This window comes from Triturus cristatus, chromosome 3_2 (genome assembly GCF_964204655.1).
Source record: "Triturus cristatus chromosome 3_2, aTriCri1.1, whole genome shotgun sequence".
Classification (NCBI taxonomy): Eukaryota; Metazoa; Chordata; class Amphibia; order Caudata; family Salamandridae; genus Triturus; species Triturus cristatus.
Window position 1 is genome coordinate 686647494 of NC_140584.1, and position 21831 is coordinate 686669324.

General features: G+C 43.7%; 1 protein-coding gene across 1 annotated transcript in view; it reads left to right on the forward strand.

The window, feature by feature from the left end:
- Positions 1-10758, forward strand: part of EHHADH (enoyl-CoA hydratase and 3-hydroxyacyl CoA dehydrogenase) — a 246494-nt gene extending 235736 nt beyond the window's left edge. The window contains exon 7 of the mRNA XM_085648734.1: positions 9250-10758. Within this exon, the coding sequence (XP_085504860.1) occupies positions 9250-10520 (1271 nt within the window). The 3' untranslated portion in view covers positions 10521-10758. The remainder of the gene's footprint in view (positions 1-9249) is intronic.
- The last annotated feature ends 11073 nt before the right edge of the window (positions 10759-21831 follow it).

Consider the following 21831-nt stretch of genomic DNA (forward strand, 5'->3'; position numbering starts at 1 on the left):
CCTGAGGCAGTCAGGTACAACTCCAGGCTTTTTAAAATGAGACTGGCAATCAATCACTATGTATAGTATAGTGGGATATGCGATGAGCTAGATGGATCAAGCTCTTCTGCAGTCACAAACTCTGCGGTTCACAAAATCACAAGGTCTACGACTGCAAATTGTTTTTTCGGTGTGTCTTAACCCCATTTTTCTAGTTGGAAAAGGATTTCCAGCTCACAAAAGAGGTTTAGCGACCCATACCTAACTGCAACGAGGAAGTGGTATGAAAGGGCCCACTCCTAATTGCATTTATTTTAATTCTGTGGGTGATCTGATTAGGGTGATGGCACTAACTGGCAATACACAGTTATCAATCTCTACAGTTATCCATGCTATAGTGTAAGGAGAATCACCTCAATCCCCAAATTTAATGAAACACGTGTTGACTCTGAGGCTGAAAATAACAGAACTTAATTGAAGAAAACGGAACAGAGGAGGACAATCTTCTATTTCTTCTAGATGATTTTCTACAAATGTTATCAGAAGAACCACTAACATATTTGCAGTATACAATAAGCATATGCTTGGGATACAGAATTCCTCCTAATTGCAGTTCGGTGTGGTCGCACACCATTGATTCAGGCCATACCAATCATTGAACAGTTTGCGTTCAACAGCTTCCCCTTTGGGACTCTGTCGTGTGACGTTGGGGGCAGCAGGCAGCTGACTTCTGCCACTAATGTCTTGAGAACTGAGATTTTCAAAATAAACTACTGTTTACTTTACATAATACGAGCTGCTTTAAAAAATTATAATTTGGGAATGTAGATGCAGGGATGGTTGCCTTCTGTTTCTTGCAAGCCACCATCCCGCTAAATCAGGCCCAATGTTGTTTTGAAAAAAATGCAAAGTGTATCTTTTGGCAGAAGGAATCCACAAATAAATCAGAGAAACTAAAATGTTAGCTTCATCTGGACTTGCATATAATTGTGGCAGGCTCCTCTACCAGGACCCCAGAGAGAAAATAGAGTACCCAGCTATGGAAGAACTCTCAAGTGAAAATGAAAAATAAAATTCCTGTCTCAGTTTACCTACAAATAGGTCTTCATTTTCTTGTTTCTGATTCTGTTTGCCAACTCCCTCTGCAGGAGCAAACAAGGAATCCTTGAAGCTGGCTGTTTCCAAAGACACAAACAAGTCCTCCATGTAGAAACACAAGAAGCAACGCCAGAGAGCATTTTGACTTTGCAGTGTTGCTTCTGCTTGATGGGTTGTTCTTCCAGTTGGCAGATTTATTTCCAGTGATGACTTGACGCCATCCTAGGATCCAGTTTTAGTGGCTATGCAGCCAGCAAGGAATTTGGCCCCAGAGTTGACAACTCCATTTGCTTAGTTTCCAATCCCTGGTGCTGACACTGCAAAATTGCTGCTTTCACCTAATCTGTGCTGACCCTCTACCATATCTTTTCCCCTCCCTCTGGTGTGCCTGATGGGCCCCAGGAAGCTTTCAGATCCACTGACCATTCTTCCAATGGTCACTGCATCCTGGTCGCAGGTCCACTGTGTTCAGCCTCCTCCTGATGCCGGTCCATTCTATGCCAAAACTTTTCCTCCACTAAAGGCCATGCCAGTTGCCGTGATGCCACTAGTGCTGACTCCGGATCCATTACAGAAAGAGATGAATTTTACAAAGACGAAGGCCATCATAGTCAAATCCCGTTGTATAGTACAACAGTTTTTGGAAGAGGGGTCTTCTTACAGGACTTTGCTTTGGGGTTAGCATTATGGCAGGTTTGAGGGGTTTTCATCCAGCAATATGGGCACAGATAGTTGCCACTATTTAGCCCTATAGAATGCCATTGGCTTGGATTCCTTTCCTGATATGGATCTAGATTACCAGTCAGAGCCTCCCCTAGACAAGATTTCCTCATTCACAGCTGACTTACACAAGGAAGTAGAGGTCATTAATGTTGCTATTCCTCACAGAAATCCTGCAGCCAGCATCTTTCACCACATAGCAATTGCTCCCGTTCAGTGAAGTGTTGATGGACTGATATTTGTCCATTAGAGCAAATCAAATTCTGTGCATTTGGGGAACTGCCAGGTCACATGCTGCCATGATCAAATTCCTGGAGACCGGAAGATTTTGATGGCTAATCCCTCTCCAAAAAGTCCTGCTATTGAGGCGTCCTCTTCCTCAAAACAGAACCCTCAGTTTTTCCTTTTTACTCATACAGATGGGCAGTCAAAGAGGATTGAAGGATTAGAGAAGAAGGTCTTCTCTTTGAGGAGCCTTGTTGTTCTTTCTATAATTGGGACTTGCTTTCTTTAATGTTACTCCCATGCTCTGTGAGAAAAGGCACAAATGGTTGTTCCAAACCTCCTGACCACCGTTTCAGCTATTTAAAGAGGTTGTGCACGATGGGAAACATGTAGCCAGACAGATTCTCCTCTCAGGCCTGGAGAACAAGGGATTTGGTTGTGTGGTCCATGGGTTATGCCGCTATCAGCAACCATGCTTGGATGCATTCCCCTGCCTTTTTGGTGGTGAAGTCCAGACTATTCTTATGGACATACACTTTGGTGGAGTTTGTCTCTTTGGCAAAAAGGCCAACTTGGTACTGGGGCGCTTAAAACAAAGTCTGGCTACTGCTCGGTCCTTGGGCCTGGCTGCTGTTGTTCACCAGTTTTAACAACAGCACAGCACGTTTAGGGGATTCAGTCAAGCTTTGGATAAAGACAGAGACCTACTCGGTATCAAGAACTGAAAACCTTCACAAGAGAAAGAAGAGGAAACTGGGGAAGGAGAACAGAAGACACTGGGGAGCTTGCTAGGATGCTGCATCATCAGAAATATGCAGCCTGGACTGGCTCCTTTTGGTGGACCAGTGCACTGACTGTCTCACAGGCAATAGATGAATTGAGTTCTAGATAGGTATGGTAAATGCTGAAAAGTCAAAAGGGCATTAAATGCAAAGTAATATTTTGTGATGTAAGGCTTTACCACCTACGGGGGTGAGTAGCTTACAATAAACCAGGGTCCTGGAGGCAGTAATGAGATCAGACGTAGACCATGATACCAGTGCAATCCCGCAGACGCAAAAGAGCAGGGAACATTTCGAACAGCAGCAGCAAGGTGGAAGACAAACAGCATTCAAACAAAGACTCAAGCCAGAAAGGCATACGGGAAACATCTGAACCAAAAAGGGAACTGTGAAGGGATAAAACAAGACAGGTTGAGTGACACAAAGTCAAGAAGACCTGCTAAGCGGCAGCAAACAGCCAATATAACTACACATTTTTGCCATGTGTGCAATGCAGTTTATTATATGCCCTACCAATAATGACGCAGAAGTGGAATCCTGAACTAGGAAGTTTTCACCAATGCAATAGTTAGCAGGCAAGTGTTTTCCAGATGCCATTTCCCAGTCTCTCATAGTTCCAAGTGCCTTACTTGTCTGAATTGGGTGTTTCTATGATTTTTGTGGGGGGCGACTCAGCTGTAGTGAGATTGTTTATGGCAGGTGCAAGCAGGTCCTATTTGGGCGAATGACTCTATAGCGCTTCCCTACTGGATTGAAATACAGACAGATATGCCCAGAGCCTGCCTTTTTAGGTCGAGCCTAGCGCAGCGCGCATGCGTTGCTCTGCTCGACTTTATGTAAGGGCTTTAGAAATCTCACCACACGCTCGCACACGCTCGTGCGTGTGCTTTTGGTTTTGTCCCTGGCTATTGGCCTTTGCGTGCGTCTTTTTAACAAAGACAGCATGCAATTGGGCAAATGCGGGCGCATGTCCCGCCTTTGCTCCGCCCACGGCCTATTGCGTGCGGTTTCCCGCACAGGCACCCTCAGGTTGGAATTATTGTGCTCAGACGTGTGCGCGATAATTCAAACCAGATGTCTCGCTGTGGCGCGCGTGCGCGCACCACTCGCGTGCTTGTTGATACCGAGGTCGCCATCTGGAATCTGGAGTTTGCCCAAGAGTGAGAAGGACAGGCTTTATCCGGCAGGTAAAATGCTCTGTGTGTGCTTTTATGTGTGTATTTTCACATGTGTGCATCTATACGTGATTGTATCTATATCTGTGTGGTATGTATGTCTGTGTGCGTGTCTCTATATAGGTGTCTCTCTGTTTCTCCATGTGTATCCGAGTGTGTGTTTATGGCTGTCTCTTTTTTTGGGGCGCATATCTGTGTGTGTTTCTCCCCGTGTGTTTTTCCTGTGTGCGTCTTTGTGACTGAGTGTATGTGTATCTGTGTTTGGGGGAGCGCGTGTCACGGTATACGTGTCTGTGGGAATGTACAGAGACGTAACTCAGGCCACTGCGCCCCCCCCCCCCAGCCTTACTGTGGCCCCAAGCCCTCCAGGGGTTCTGAATTCAGCTATCAATTAATATTTGTGTGATGTGGGAGATTTGGTGCCCCTCATCACATTTCGTAAGGGAGGCAACATTTTGCGTTACGCCGCTGGGACTGTGTATATGTGTCTGCGTGTGTGTATGAATCTGTGTGTCGGTGTCTTTGTTTGTCCCTTTATTTGCGTATGTTTTTGTCCTAGTGTGTGTATTTGCCCCATGTGTTTATCTGTGTGTATGTACGTTTGTCCCTGTGTGTGTTTGTTCCGTGTGTGGATCTGTGAGTCTGTACAATTGTCCGTGTGTGTTTATGTGTCTTATTGCATGGGTGGCTGGCTTTTTGTGCCTGTATGTCCCCAATGTTTGTCTTTCGGTGTGTTGTGCCATTTTCTATTCCAGAATGTTATATTCCATCCCCCCTCTGTTAAAAACAAAGTAATTGTTGCGAGGATCGCTACAGCACCCATGCATAGCTGGAAATGTAAAGAGGGCTTGAATGAAGTATATCAGAAATACAGCAGACTTGTGTGTGTGTGTCGACTGTACCCTTCTTACAGGAGCAGCATAGTTTGCTGACTTTTTCAGAGAAACCCCGTCCCTCCTCTGACTATGTGCAACTTTAATGCAGACACAAAACGCTTACTATGAAGATACGAATTACCGTCTGTCCTAATGTGGGTACAATACGCCCTCCGTGATTATAAGGGAAAAAAAATCACCCGTCACAATGTGGGCACCAAAGGAACCTCCGGTTTGCAATCTTTGCCCCTGGATAGATGTGGGTATGGGCAGTGCTTTAAATGGGCCAGTACTGTCTGGTGCCGAGTACCGGCACTTTTTTATTTTTAGAGAGAGAGAGAGTACCGGCACTACTCAAGACAGACATAGTACTTTTAATTGGAGAGTACGGCACTTCTCAGAAACATGCAGGTACTTCTATTTTTACGTTGTAAGCACTGGGTATTGGAATGAAATGTCCTCCGTGATAACCGAGGGAGAAAACGGGACCCGTGAACATAAAACGTCTTGTCACGAAGCGTTCCCTTGTAACTCACGTACGACCCTCTCTTCTGCTCCCTCGCCGTGATGTAGATCTGTGCAAGCCCTTGTTGAAGAGGGCATAGAGTGGCCATCCAAGCGACATGACTGCACGTTATATGCACAGTAAAAGATGATGGAATGCTGGGTGTCATTTTGAAGGCAGAGGGGAGATTAACAAAAGTTATTGCACTCTGTTGTATAAAAAAAAAAAGAGCAGGCGCATGCTAGTAGAATGCTTATGCATTTAGTTCATGCTGCAGATTTTCAATAATCCTGTACAGGAAAATCTACTTAAAGCATGCCAGTCTGAACATACCACCTTGCAGTGTGTCGGATGCCAGACACAGTTTGCTGCAACTGAATGCAAAGTATGATGTGAGTACCACTGAAGCACTTTTTGTTCATAGATATCTCTAAACTCTGAAGCATAAGCACTCATTTCCAGCCTACTTTTCCTTTTACAAACTATATTAATCCAGAGATAGTGTTTACATGCTTCAATTGATGTTAACCAAGGCTACAATTCACTGAATGAGTCAGGTTGTTAAGTTAACATATATGGCTTGAAATAATGCTCTCAGTGACATCTGGCAACCTAGACCTGATATCTGACGTCCCTTTAGGTTGGACATAAGGCACTCTTCAAAACTATTCTTTCCACCCACCCCTCTCATTCCTTTGGTGCTGAGAAAGCTGTTCAGTACTTAGTGCGGACGATCTTAAATGCACTAGAATGGCCACAGCGTTTGGTATTCAGATCTGCTCTCCTGTCTATGTGCCTTCCTCTTCTGCATTCCTCAGAATGAACCTCCCCTTGCAATGGGAGGGACAGGTTCTGCATCCGAACCTTTTGAGCCGCCACCTTCATGCCTAGCAGGGCAATCTGAGCTCCTTTGATCCGCCTGCAGAGATAGTGGACATCACCTTGTCATCTCATCAACCCTCTAACAAATCTGAGTATTTTGGACCTTTGTCCCATTTCTTTTTGTAGTTCACAGAAAAGGATGTAGACCCTTCAAAGTGTGCTTATATGATGTGTTGCGCTTTGTACTTTCCTTGAATGAGCAGGCTTTTCTGTGGGCACAGTTAAGAGCTATCTGTCAGCCCTTTTCTTTATTTGTCAGATCAGCCGTTGTTTTTCAAATCTCCTACTGTTATGTAGGGGTTGACCCATTGTTTCCTCCTTATCCATTTGTCAGCGTTAGTCGTCTACAAGGTAAGCAGTTTTTAAGGATAAGTGTGCATGTTCCTAATGTTTTCACCCTTCGAACTCATGCATACCTGTTCTTTATAACTGTTTACCTTGAAGACTGTTTTCTTGATTGTCATTACCTCAGGTTGGCACTTTAGCGAGATGCAGCTTTGGCTGTATGTCCCCCCTTTACTTTTCTTCATAGAAAAAGTAGACCTTCAAACTAAGGCTTTTCTTTCCTGCTGAATGTGGTTATCCCATTTCAAGTGGATCAGTGCATCACTCTGGTGGGAAGAGAAGGAAGGTAGAATATCAGCAAAGAGCAGGAGAGATGAACCACCCTGCCTTAAGCTTCACAGGGCCCTCCATTTATGTACTGACAGAACCCAGGAGTACCAGATTGATGATCCGCTTTTCCTTGGCTACGCTGGCCCAAGAAAGACAAGGCAATCCGGAAGTGGATAATGACAATAAAGAGCCTCCTTAAGGCATCAAGGCCCATTCCAGCAGAGTGAAAGATGCATTTTTTCAATTTTCCCAGGTTGTTTCTGGCCTAAATAACTTTCGAGCAATCCGTTTATACTTTCACCAGGCATTATTACATCAGCACTGAAGTCCACAGGAATGGCCGTTTTTCCATACATGTGTTGCTGAACCTCTTGGTTTAATGATGTCCCCAGACTCACCTCTTTGGAGGTACTGCTTGGGTATTGATTGAATATGTGATTAATCTGGAGGTAGACTGGCTAAAAAGATCATTATTGAAGACAAGTGCACAAAATAGGGTTCTTCTTGCCTCGGACACCTTTGCCTATTGAGCTGTGCTAATGCCTTGTACTTGCCTCTCAAACACAAAACAATTCAAAAGTCTGCTGGCCTACCAAACAGAACTAGAAATTAGTATCTTAAAATGCCTCCATCAGCTCCTCCAGAGTTTATGTGACACTCTACTTCACTTAAAGGGTGTTTGATGGGCAATCCAGGTCCACCTTACACACAAATACCTCTGTTCTGACTCTTTCACATCCCTTCATATGCTCTGTCGGATCCCTTGGTATCCCTTGACAATGAATACTCCTTTATTTTAAGGCATTGACCAACCAGCCCATGCAACTTTTGCTGATCTAGAACATGGATAGATTGGGTACTTATTACGCTTGGTGCTTCAAAGGGTAACTCGAAGAAAGCTTTGCAACGGAAAGTTCAGTTTATTTGCCTCTGATCCATGATAAATGTGGATTCTAACATGAGTTATGGTTGTGTGATCGATAATTGCCCTAAAAGCCATTGCCACCTCTCCTCATTAATGTTTGATGTATCTGCCGAGGTTATAGGAAGTTAATATTGATTATATCTTCTGGTTGGAAATTTATACAAATGTTGTCCTGATATCTAAAATCGTATTGAGAATAGACTGGGCCGATGTAAAACATATTGGTCTAGAAGACTGCAATATTTCCATTTATGAAATGTTCTGGGAATATCCGCAAAATCCATCCCTTTTGTGGTGATGGCGAGTCACCCACTTGTTATTGGAACAAAACTCGGTACACATTAGTTCTTTTATCCCAGAGGTTGTGCCCTACTAAAGTTGAAGCCTGAGGGTCACTAAGCCCAACTGCATCATCTCCCCCTTCTGAAATGTGTCTTCATTGATATCATTTGCGTGGGATTCTTTTTGCCATTTATTGAGCTGCAAAGTGGACACATGCCTCAGTGACCTTGAAGGCCTCATCTTCTGGCTGTCTAACGGGCACACACTTAGCTTGGAAATGTTCCATGTTGGTGTACGAGCTGCAGACAGCAGAGCTCGGAAACAGAGGAGTAGATATAATGTCTTTAAACCGGCTCCCAGCTGTGCACTCTGTGTCATCGAACACCTTCATGATACGGCCCCAGAATTCTGGGATTGGAGGGGACTGTGCAGCCAAGCCATTAAAGAGTGAAATACATTTTGGAAGTGAACTGTATATTTTGGTTTTTTTAAAATTCTTTTGATTGAAAGTTTAGAAGGAAAATAACTTTACAGCGAGGTGGTTTTCATAATCTGTGCTAGAGCATAAAACACTTTCTTATAGAACGCCTCGAACCCCTCTCCTCCTCACACATGAATGAGCCAGAAATCTTCCATTTGTTATAGGATAAGTAACGCGTATTATATTGGTCATTTCAGTGTAGAGCCCTGGACGTTCTCTGAACTCGTGGTTTCCTATTCTCTCAGAGGCAAATGCGTTCAGGTGAATAGGCCTGTCGGTCTCCATCTTGGGATATAGTACATTGTTATACAACCCTGGAAGAGTGTCTGCAGATGTTGATGAATTGTGAATGCAAATCAAGAACTTTTGAAACTAATACAGTTGTTGTTTATTTTAGAAATGGTACATTGCTCTAGCTGACATGTTATTGTTTATATGCTTGCTGTCTAATAGAAATAAACGATAACATATTATAAATAAATTGCCTTGTGGCGCCATCTTCACAGGAAGGTACCAACAGCTAGGAACACTTGAGTGAAAAAGGTGTAGGGTCTAACAGCATTAGGAGGTGAGTAGCCTTTTTCAGTATTTTCCATATAAGACACCTTTTAATGTTCTTGCTTGAAATTAACTGAACCATAAGTACCATAGTGACAAATTCAATTTATAATAATATGGGCTAATCGTAACCCTTTTTTTTTCTAGGCCTTGGAACTATGGGCCGCGGGATTGTCGTTTGCCTAGCAAAAGCCCAAATTCAAGTAATAGCTGTTGAACAGGATGAAAAACAGCTTGAGATGGGCAGAAAAACTGTGACAAACATCTTAGAGCGTGAGACTTTGAAAATGCAGCAACGTGGACTTGCCCAGAAGTCAGACAGTTTTGGCTCCATTAAATTCACCTTAGACTTTAATGCATTGAAAAATGCAGACTTAGTTATTGAAGCAGTATATGAGAACATGGCATTGAAGAAAGAAATATTCAAACAGTTGTCATCAATTTGCAAGCCAGAGGCATTCTTATGTTCGAATACCTCAGGTTTAAATATAGATGAAATTGCTTCAGTCACAGACAGACCCCATCTTGTAATTGGCACACACTTTTTCTCCCCAGCACACATTATGAAACTGTTAGAGGTTGTCCGTGGCTATCATTCGTCTCCCTCTACCATTTCCACAGTTATGAACCTATCCAAAGTCTTAGGGAAAATAGGAGTAGTTGTTGGTAATTGCCCATCATTTGTTGGAAATCGAATGTTGAAGCCGTACCTCCATCAGGCTGTCTTTATCTTGGAAGAGGGTTGTACTCCAGAGGAAGTTGATCAAGTTCTAGAAGAATTTGGCTTAGCTATGGGACCCTTTAGGATGTTAGATCTTTCAGGCCTTGATGTAGGCTGGAGGTCTCGTATGGAGCGTGGTCTGACTGGACCAAAGCTTTTGCCTGGTGCACAGGTGCGCCAACGTGAAGGAAAAAGGTACAGCCCTCTACCCGATATTCTATGTGAGAAAGGAAGGTTTGGACAGAAAACTGGCCGAGGCTGGTACCAGTATGAAACAGTAGGTGGCAGAAATGCAGTGCCTGATCCATGGGTTCAGAATCTTTTACATGAATACAGAAGAGCTCATGCAATCAAGCAGAAGAATGTGAGCCAAGGTGACATTTTGGAGTGGTGTCTATACCCTCTCATCAATGAGGGCTTTAAGGTGTTAGAGGATGGAATAGCTTCAGGGCCCGAAGACATTGATGTGATTTACAACAATGGCTATGGGTGGCCCAGGCACATGGGTGGTCCTATGTTCTATGCTTCAATGGTTGGTTTACCAAAGGTGCTGACTAAACTGGAAGAAATTTATGAAAATAACCCAGACATCCCTAGCTTGAAGCCAAGTGGTTTATTGAAAAAACTTGTAAAACAAGGAAGCCCGCCGTTGAAAGAATGGGGATCGCAACTTGGGTACCAGAACAGCAGGCTGTGAGGTACTAAGACCATTATTCTCTTAGAAGTGAGTAGAAATCCATGGAATCCTCTTCCAAAGTCAGAGCAAAATAATGCTATAACCTGTTATTTGCCCAAACACTGTCACGCACTGTTTATCATTCTGCCAAATTCTCAGAAGCAAAGCAATTACGTGATAATTTCAACTATAAAAGCCATGTATTCATATGTAATTATTATGTAAAGATTATATATAAGAATAACTTTATAAACCTAAATAAGTGCCTATTGTTTTACTTTAACAGATGAAATGGGTGTGGGAAACTTGAATTGTTTGGTGCTGTTCATTGATGAATGTTGCCAGTTAATAATTCCTCAATTTACTTTCTGCTTTCGAGATGTAATCTACTGCACTTGAAGGCTTGATCAGTCTATTCATCTGCAAATATATTTGGTTGTATTTTCTACATCCTCTCCTTCTTCGCTTTTACTACCTCTCCCATCTCTTTTGTGACTTCTGCTAATACTAATGTGTGTATAACCCTGCTTTGTTCTGGTTGTTCCACTGTGCATTCTTTGATTGACTCTTTACTTTGAGGAGCAATGCACTGTGCTCTCAAAGTTTGACTGTTGAAACTTACTTATGGCATTTAGACTTCCCATGTTATGATTTAATTGATTCCCATGTGTCCCTTTGAAGTACATACATGTTATCTCCTTTTTCATATTAAATACTCTTATATCGTACAAATTCTGGGCCCGATTCACAGAACTAACTCAAGACAAAATCCTAAACTTACTACCATTTTGGTATTCACAGAAGGCACTTACTCATGTTGGTATTCAATGAGTAAGTGCATTCTGTGAAAGGTAGTAAATTTAGGATTTTGTCTGTGAATCGGGCCTAGTGATTGTATACTGGCTCAGCCAATATGTGATTGACTTTGTGTTGAGGTACAACACTCACACACCCATTCGGCAAAGTCTTGCACCTTCTCTTATTTATACAGGCCAGCCTTGCTGCAACATTATTTTCCTTGTAATATTAATGATACATATTAGTTTAAATGCTGCCAGAGTCATTATATGGTTGACTTCAATTTTTTAATTGGACTGTATAGTGCTCTGAAATCCCACTTTGCAGTGCATGGTCTATCTAAGAAAATAATTAAACAAAAGTAAATACATTTGGATTTCATTTGCCACAGTTCAATATATGTTTGATAAAATAGAGTTAAATTATGAAAGTAAAAGCTCTAATGGTCTATAATGTGAAGTTGAGTTTTCTGTCAGACTCCATTTCAAAGAATGGAGGTTTTGCTGTAGTTTATTTAAACAACTTCATTAAACCTAAAAAACACCCTGTCTGCTTCCAGGCTGGAACCAATCATATTTTAGTATTAAAGCATATCTGCTGTTAAGTAGAGACACCACTGCGTTAGTTTAAACATTGTATATAGTCCTCCCAGTCCTTCTTGAATTATTTTCTCTTACACGCCAACACGGTGATAGTAGAGTTACTAATTTTGTATAGAGACGGGCTCATGTATGTTTGATAAAGAATTGCCCTGAGGTGGTTTTTCAGGGGCTAATGTTTCGATGTGTGGTATTTAAAATGAAGCCAACAGAGCTTGCAGCAAAGGGCAGGTTACAAACAATATTCAGGCATGCATTTAAAAGAACATTTACACACAATAAAAGAATGACATTACCTGAGCTTCAAACATATAAATGAAAGTCATTCCCAAGACAAAAGAATTTACTGCTTCAAAGCCTTATTATTTTTATTTCATGAACTTAATATCATCCCAATATCGAGGGAAGTTACCACAACCCTTGAAATAACATTAGAACTTTCCAATCTAAACAAACCCACGTAATGCCTATAAGGCTTTTTTTACACAAATCCAAACCCAAGAAAGTGGGAAACATATAGTTGGATCTAGCTTTTTTACTGGCGAAGAGAGCCATAGCAAGGACTTGGCAGTCGCTTACAGGCAGCAAATCCAGGGGTGGCTCCTCTGCTAAGTCGGAGGAGCATCCCCCCACTGCCTTTCAGCACTGCAAAAAAGGAAAAATAAAATGATAATAACAGGACGTTATTATCATTTTATTTTTCTGTGCTGAGGCAGTTTTGCGGGGTGGGGCTAAACTGGGCAGATCAGGGGAGAGGACTGGCGGCACTCTCTAAGTGCGCATGACTGTTTGGCCAGCCATCTTGGGCCGGCCAAACAGTCATGTGCACTTTACATGTTCTCTACCGGCTGTATTGTACAGCTTGGGTGAAGAACATGCCCAGGCTGCCAGTCCTTGTCTAAGTGCCGAATCACAGCACTCAGACCAATCACAATGCTGCATTGCAGCGTTGGATTGGCTTAGGGTGCCTGAGTGCTTCCTGCTTCCACAGAAGGAAGAGGACGGAGGAGAGGTGGTGGCTGGCTACCCGGCCGGCAGGCAGCAATGTGATCTCTTGTTTTTAAACCCCCCTGCTCCACTACTGTTTCCAGGGAGCAACCACTACTGCACAAATAAGTCGTTTGCAGGTTGTTAGAGGTGAAGAACTGGGCAACAAATGAAAGTATCACACTACACAGGGAAAAAAGGAGAGACCTCAGGAAGATACCAAAGGCTAATCAGTGGGACAAATTGTTCGAGTCCTGGAAACACACAGTATCCCACGAGCACCGATGTAACTTTAAAGCCAGAGCTGCAGACTTTAAAACTGGGAACCAGGTTGAGTCCTGGCATCCGATCAACATTCTGTGATTCTTAGCAAATCACTTTCTTACCTTCCATAAATATGAACCTGACCTTGTGTAATGTAACTGGTGCTCATGTGAAGCGCTCCAAAGTATAGAACATGTAATGCGGCAGACGTGCACAAGGATCACAGGGTCCCTAGCTCAGATGGAACTTGACAACATATGGTTTCCATAATGACCAAGTGGTAAAATATTATTTTATTTGGCACACAAAAATGAATATTATCAGCCCAACATTCTTGGCATCGTAATTAACCTTAGGTCATCGAGTTATTTAATGCACATACTGAGGCCTTGGCATTAGCGCCCAGTGACATTCTTATGTGCCATCCTATATTGTGCTGTACTCTGTGAATCGAAAAGCACACTCTTGTGCACCTTGGGCCTAGTGTTGTACAAACAAGGTGTACCTTAGTGTGTGATGTGAAAATACAATACAGCTTCTGCCGGGAGTGCAGCAACTCCAAGGGTAGCAGTTGATTATTGGAAGTCTATACAGCAATAGGTTCATTATCATGTAAGTGACTGTTAGTGCACATGTCAAAGGTGGGAGTGAATATTTCACGACTACTCATTTAGTTGAATAACCTCCCTGCTTGTATTTGCAGTACAGCTCACTGTGCTCTACATTACACACATATATCACGATAACGTTCTCCAGGACTAAGAGACGTATGCACGACTTCAAGAAGACGGTGGCTGAGCTCAAATGCATGCCAGTCTGTTCTTTATTTGGTCACAATACCCCTTCCCTTCTGGGGCAGCAGTTGATTCACGGTTACAATTCCCTGATCGGATGCCACCCTAGGAGAGATAGGGGGTTCAGCATCGTCTCTGCGGGTAGGAGCCAGGTGAGTGGCATGGCACAGTACTAACAACTACATGACCCTGTTCTAATTAAATTGCATATAGCTGTGTCAGAACTGGGGTGGTGAGTGAGCTAAAGAACGCTGATGGATTCAACCCAGATCTGTGACTGGGGGTGAGTGTCTGAAAAGTTTCTGTGCTCTGTTCATCATCTCGTTGTGTTTGCATTGTTCGCCCTAAGTTGGCAGGGTATGCCCTGATGCGGGTCCCTTGCTCACTATGCTACTGGATTCAAGCTAGCTGTCTGATGCAGGCTGTTAGCCCGAAACCTGTCACAGGATGCTTGTTTCCGGTCCAGGGAAGACATGGCTTGGCAGTTCGGGTTGGACTTTTCCCATGAGGCACAGGGTCAAGACTGATTTTCATATAGCTGTGTCTGAACTGGGGTGACGAAGTGAGATAAAGAACCATGAGTGGTTAGTAAAGGTAGCAAAAAGAATACTGGACTAAAGACTGGTGTAGCTCTGGTGAAGGGGAGAGACAGACTCTCTAAGTCCACACATGTAGCCTATATAAACGGACAAGAGGAATGGCACACACAGGCGTTATTCAAGAAAAACCTTAGCACGTGAAGGACCCTCCATTTAGTGGTCAGGTAAGATGTTACAGGGAGTTCTATATTACTTGAACTTCTGTCGTAGAGATGTTGGAAGCCAACACAGGGCTTCCCGAACTGTAAATTCTTTGTATACTACACGCTCTCTCACAGCAAACACACTTCAAAATACATGCAGTGCGCCTGGCTAGTGTCAGTTGTAAAAAATAAAATACATGGGTTAGCCCTTGTTCAACAAGAAACGATAGGCAGGCAACCAACGGAGGAGAGGCTGAAATACCAAAGTAGCTCAGAAAACTGAAAACATAAAAAGTCAATCTCTGGACAAGATTACTGTCTAGCGCAAAATGTTAGAAGACCATTCTAACATCAGCGATGTTTTTGCTCAGCTTCAGAGTAGGCTATTCATGACTGAACCTAGAAGTCCGAAGGAAGCAGAAGTTGTCCTGTTATTCTCAATTCAATGTTTTTCATGCTATGCGTCAGCCTGCAGACACCACAGTTACCACATCACAATCACCCAGCACATGCCAGTTACCCCTCCCTTACCAGTCTGTGAGCAGCAACAAAAGACACAGACACCATCAATCTACTCCTTGCATTCACTCCTCAATGTCCTTGCTGGTATTTAAATAGAAGGACATACTTAATTAAGGAGTATTTACAGTACTCATTTTATGTCTTTAGGAACACCTACCCTTCTCCCTGGACTCCTGCCTAGACTCAGCGTCTAGAGTGTCAGTTGTCCAACAAAATATACATTTTTGTGTTTTTTGTTTTTAATAAATTCAGCAGCAACAGCTTGATCATATGCTCTGTTGTAGTTGGTGTATGGAGGAGGATCACAAGAGGGCTTATGACATCGTCTCAGCTTTACAGGAAGATATTGCCCCTCTGTAAGTTAGTGTCATTCAAATGAATTAATAAGGGGCAGATTTGCTAACACTTTGCACGATGTATGGTACATTAGCGTTACCATGCAACCAAAGGTAGACTAGGCCTGGCAACAAAAAAATCACCTCTTTGAGACAGCCAGTAAATGTTTTTATTTCGCAATACGTTTCTTACTTTGCATGTGTGTTGACTGTACAGCAAACATCCAAAGAATGGAAAAGTTTTAATGTTTGCCTAAGCATACTATTTTGTAAAGTAATGGCACCCTTTAAATACAAAAGTTGTGCTTTACATCACACAATTTTCAGAAAAACACTCATTCACTGGATGATGTCATCAGTGATGTCATTTGAGATGTCATCAGTGATGTCATGAGTGATGTCACTGACCATGTCATGAGTGATGTAATATGTGACGTCATCAGCAGTGCATTGCGGGCGCGCGAGTTATAGTTAGCTGAACTAACTATAACGGGGGAATTTCAATGGTTTTGTACAAGTGAAAAGTCCAGCTAAGTAGAACACCCCTGAAACCTATGGTTTTTTCAGTGAATTTCTGAGGTTTTTTAAATGCTAATTCCTAACTATAACGTGCCTGAAACCTATGGTTTTTTCTGTGAATTTCAAAGGTTTTTTAAATGCTAATTTCTAACTATGCCTACAGAGATAGGACATGTGAAGAAAGAAGAAAAAATGCACAGAAGAAAGCAACAGAAGTCCTCAAAGACGAAGAAAAGTGCAGGAAGAAGGATAACGTGTAGAAAGAACAAAAAGAAGAGCAGAAAGAAGCCTTGTTGCAAAATCATCCTGTACCCTCAACTTTTTCAGACGGATACTGGTGGTAACTGAGACTGACTAACCAGTCATAGAGCCAGTGCTATGTTAAAAGACACTTAGAATACAGTGAAAACACCTACATACACTAGGGAACATTATGCGTTGGGGCCCCCCTGTGATTAGCATGACCTCCTCTGTAAGCCCCTAGTATATAATAGGGCAGGGAGATTAAAACTACCTCTTAAAACAGGCCACAGGGCGTTTTTCAACACGTTAACTCAGGCCCCGTCCCCTCCCTTCACCACTGTGTAAACACGCCCTGTGTCCGTTTTTAGTTGGGAGATTAAGTTCATTTGAATCCTGAGGGTCCCTAGGGTCCAACTAGCCCACTATGTACCTCCAGTAAGTGCCACAGAGCTGCGTTGCAGAGAGGTGTAAAAAGTGGCACGGTCTGGACCACCTCTCTGCAATGCAGCTCAGTGGCGCTTACTGGAAGCACTTGGTGGGCTAGTTAGCCCCCAGGGGCCCTCAGTATTGAAGGAAAATTATATCCCCAATTTAAAACGTGCCATAGTGCGTGTTTGCACACGTCACCTCAGGCCCCGTCCCCTCCCTTCACCACTGTGTAAACGCGCCCTGGGGCTGTTCTAAGTTGAGAGATTAAGTCCCCTTGAATCCTAAGGGTCCCTAGGGTCAAACTAGACCACTAGGTACCTCCAGTAAGCGCCACAGAGCTACGTTGCAGAGAGGTGTAAAAAGGGGCTTGGCCTCAGAACACCTGTCTGCAGCGCAGCTCCCTGGTGCATACTGGAGATGCCTGGGCTAGTTGGCCCTCAGGGACCCTCAGTATTGAAGAGGAATTAATTCCCCAACTTACAACTCGCCAGGGGGCGCATTTGCAGAGTGCTGCAAGGAGGGGGCGTGGCCTCCGGCACGATGCCAGTCTTTTATTTTTTTAAATTTTTTAAGAAGGGGGGCTGTGTGGTTCCCCTTCTTATTCTAATTTATTGGCCCTGATGACCCCATCCCCCAGGGCCTGTCTCCTAATTATATTTTTTTGACCCCAATCCCCAGGGCCAGCCACTGTTTTTTATTATTTTAAAAAAATATATATTTATAGACACACCTAGGACATGCTGGACAAACCGTACGTACCTATCACCATGACGATTTGCGTGATATTCATTAAAAGGCGACTATGCATACAATGAATCCACGTGGAATGTATTTACACCACTAGTGAAGCTCTGACATGTCTGATGCCCTACCGTGCCTAATCCCGGTAGACACCCTTGTCGTTTATTTATACAAACATGGGTAGCTATTGACGGGCACATTTAATACACATGCACACCAAGCCATTCAAAGGGGATTCGACAAAAATTCGACCAAAACTATGCAAGAAACCCCCCTCACGGTTAATAAAACACACATCCACTGCCGGATGTGTAATACTTTTTATTTTACTCTCTGGAAAGGGGACGAACATCACTTGAGAGTCACAGCACGCTCCTGGCAGAGCCCAATGCTGTGTTACACCCACCATTGCCTGCTGAGTGCCACACACCTCTGTGTTGTATTCCACTCGCTAGTGCATATGCTATGACACTCTCTAGCCCATGTGCACTGTAACACCACCCCGTGAATATGTCATGCCACACTTGTCTTCGCACGGGTTATATTGCCCCATCTAACGTGCCTTCCTCGATGCCTACGTTATAACGCACAGTGCTATGCCATACATATTACAATCTGGGATCCATATCTTTGTCACAGTGCATATGCAACGTTACACTCCCCAGCACATATTTTATATTACAACTTTAGAGACTAGTTAGGTTACACAACACTGCCCTGTGCATATTACACTCCAAGGTGCATATCGCATAGCACGCGCTAGTGCCTGTGCTATCTCGCGCTCTCCAATGAATCTGTCATTGCGCACAATGTATTGCATATTATATTTCACGCCCGGTTCATCTCATATCACACTTTTTGGTGCATAGTTTATACCGTACACTATATCTAGTTTTCATTTTCAATCGTGCTCTCAGGACTATGTTCTATATAACACTGTGTTCACCTACCCTTTTCACGGGCATTACATTTTGCGATAGGGGGTGGAGGGTCAGGGGGTGTTTCTGCCAAGTGAGCCTGGAGTCACAGTCACAAACGTCCTCTTCTTCCTGAATAAAAGTGAGATTATGCTGCATACTTGTTCATATTTTAAGTAGTTCGCACAGACACACGTTTTAAAAACAATAAAGTTCCTAATACCCGCCTTCTCTGAACAGTTAGCTTGCTGCCCCATCCCCCTCCTCCCTATCCTCTGTTGTGTGAATCCATGGACTAGCCTCCTCCCTCCTGCCATGCATGGTCTGATGTGCTGCCACTGCCCTCAATTTAGTATGATGTACCAGTCCACTCCTCCTGCCCTCCATTGCCCAATTCTATGCCCCATCATTGACCTCCTGCTTAAACTCTGTGCTTAGCTTGCTGCCCCTATTCTCCTTCCCCCCTGCCCTCCGATGTCTTTGTGTATGCCCCTGCTCCATCCTTTTTGCCCACCATGTTCCATGGACCTGCCACTCCTATCTACTCTGAGTGTTCTGTTGAGCTGTCACTCCCCTCCCACCTGCCTAGCATTGTCAGATGACTGTAACCTGTCCCTGCCACCTCCACCCTGCCTGTCCACATGCCAGGCCCCTATCCTCTTCCTCCTGTCCTACATGGTCCATTGTACTGCCACACCCTTCTGCCCTCCCTGGTCTGTTGTGCTGCAACTGCTCCTCCTGCCTGCCCCGTGCGGTCTGTTGTGAGGCCCCTTCCCCTGAACTTTCTTGTCTGTGCACAGGTCCTGACCCTCCCTTCTATCCTCCATCGTCCTTTGTGCATGCCCCTGCACCCTCCTTCTTGCCCATCATAGCCATTGTGCTACCACTAACCCTTCCACTTGCCATGCATGGTCTTCTGTGCTGCCATGGCCCCTCCCACCTTCCCTGTGTGGTCAGTTAGCTGCCCCTGAACCCCTCCCACCTTCCCTCCATGGTCTGTGTGTATGCCATCACAGTCTCACTGTTGCTCTTCATGGTGTGTCTTGCTTCTAGTGCCCATCCTGCCTGACCTCCATGGTTATCTTGCTGCTCCTGCCCTGCCCCCTTGCCCCCAGCCCTCTGTTTACATGTGCAGACCCCTACTCCCTCCCTCCTGGCTTGTCTGTTCCATTGTAATGCCCCTGATCCATCCCTCCTGCCCTTTATGGTCTGTTACGCTGCAGCTTTCTCTCCTGTCTGTCCATTATGGTCCTGCCTCTTGCCCCTCTGTTCTCTGTTGTCCATGTGCATGGTCCTGTCCCCTCCCTCTTGCTTTCTATGGATTGTTGTGCTGCACTCCCGTCCCGCATGCCCTGTGTGGTGTATTGTGCTGCTGCAAACCCTGATGCCTGCCCTGCAGGGTCAGTTTGGTGCACCTCTCCATGTCCCTCCTGTCCTCTGTTATCCAAGTCCATGTCCCTACCCCATTTCCTTCCATGATCCAATGTACCATACTAGCGAACATTTTGAACTTGGTAAGAGGGAGATTTTGAAAAAAAACTGGGGTGTTGATTTTCCCCTTTGAGTTACATTGAAAAAGAGGAGATTGTAGACAGGAGACAGATAAAATAAAGCCCATTTGAGCTTAAAAACATTGGACGTTTCCTGGCTGAATCGGGTCTGTTGTCATGTATGGTTGTACTACCATTGCCTCTTCCTTCTGCCCACAATGGTCTATTACATTGCCACAGCCTCTCTTGCAAGTCCTGTATTGTTGGTTTGTTGCCCCTGCCCCCCTTTCCACTGCCCTCCATAGTCTGTTGTGCTGCCACGGCCCTTCCTGCCTGCTCAGTGTGTTTGCCTTTGCACCCTCCTACCTGCCTTCAATTTTCAGAGTCCGTGCCCCTGGCCTCTGCCTCTCAACAGTATCCTAATGAACAACTAGATTGCTAACATTCTATATTTATTACAAAAGTGTGGAACGCCTGACGTCATCTTGATGTAATCAAAACTGTAATACCTAGAGCATTTCCTTTAGAAATTACATATATGAGAGGGTCTTATTGGCATCAAAATTATGGTTAGTGCTCTAAAAGACTAAAATAAGGACATATTTTCTGAGTTTTCAAATAGCGAGAAAGCACTTTTAAATTATTTGTTACCTTTATGTTTTTTTATCCAGTTGACCACTTGATTAAATGTTGCACTTAGGGGAGAGGATGTGGTGTTACTTCCAGAACTGCAGACTTTGCAACTGGGGAACCAGGTTGGAGTTTCTGCTTCAGCTCGACATTCTGTGATTCTGGTCAAATCACTTATTCTCCCCATGTCTACAACCAAAATGAATTTGTTCTTGTGTGATGTAACCAATGCTCATGTAAAGCACTCCAATACCTGACAAGTCTGCACTATATGACACTGCAAAAACACAAAATAATAAGTGTTTGGCTCAGCTCCTACCCTGAAAGTCTCGGGGGGATTCGTCAAGCGGGGGCCGAGAAAAAAGGGGGGTCCCAAAACGCGTTTTCCCCATGCATTTTCCCATAGGACCTTTAGTCGAAGGTACAGCCCGAACGGCTGAACAGAATTACTTGAAAGTTGGCAAAGAGGTAGTCCTCAGGTCAGGGATGTGCCTTTTGCATATATGGAGTCAATCCGTTCAGTAGTTCCTGAGAAAATCAAAAGTAAAATCATATATATATCTGGGCGGAGCCTAACCACACATCTCATTGTGAGATCTGATTGGCTGTCAGCACTTCATCCAAGAAGTGTTGGCAGCCATCTTGGGACCAATATACATGATAGCACCTCATTAAAAAGCATTGCAGTTAATAGAAGGTTTTAAGACTTTAGTTACATTATAAATCATTTGTGGATGGTACCATACTCATTTTAGGAATTGTGGTATGTTCTAAGGTGATTTTACCATGTGAAAAAGCCTTCTGCTGGGATATCATGAATCATGTTTGAGAGAAAACTATTTTCACATGCTTTTCCCACAGAGGTTTGGAAGGTGATCTATAAGCTAAACTGAGAGCATATTTTCAGTAAATTCACATTATCTTTCTCAGTCATGTGAGAATGAAGTCTGACATTCTCAGTAAAACATGTACATCCAACAAGGGCAGAGACTGTCAGTTGATTCCTTTGTGTTCTACTGCAGCTTCCCAGAGTGTTCCAAAGAACAACTAGAGCGCTAACAGTCTTACTTATGACAAAGGAATGGCACACCTGAAGCCATCTTGATTGGAATAAAGTGGTAACATTTAAAACATTTAATTTGCAAAGGAACAAAATGAGGGGGTTCATTTTGCCATAGAAATTATGATTAGTGCTGCAGAAAGAAAAATTAGGGCACATTTTGACTTCTCAAATCCTCTTCTATTTCATTAAAAAGTTCTGACATGCAGACTGAAACATGCACTTTGAATACCAGCAGCAGACTTCCCTGGTGAGCAGTAGC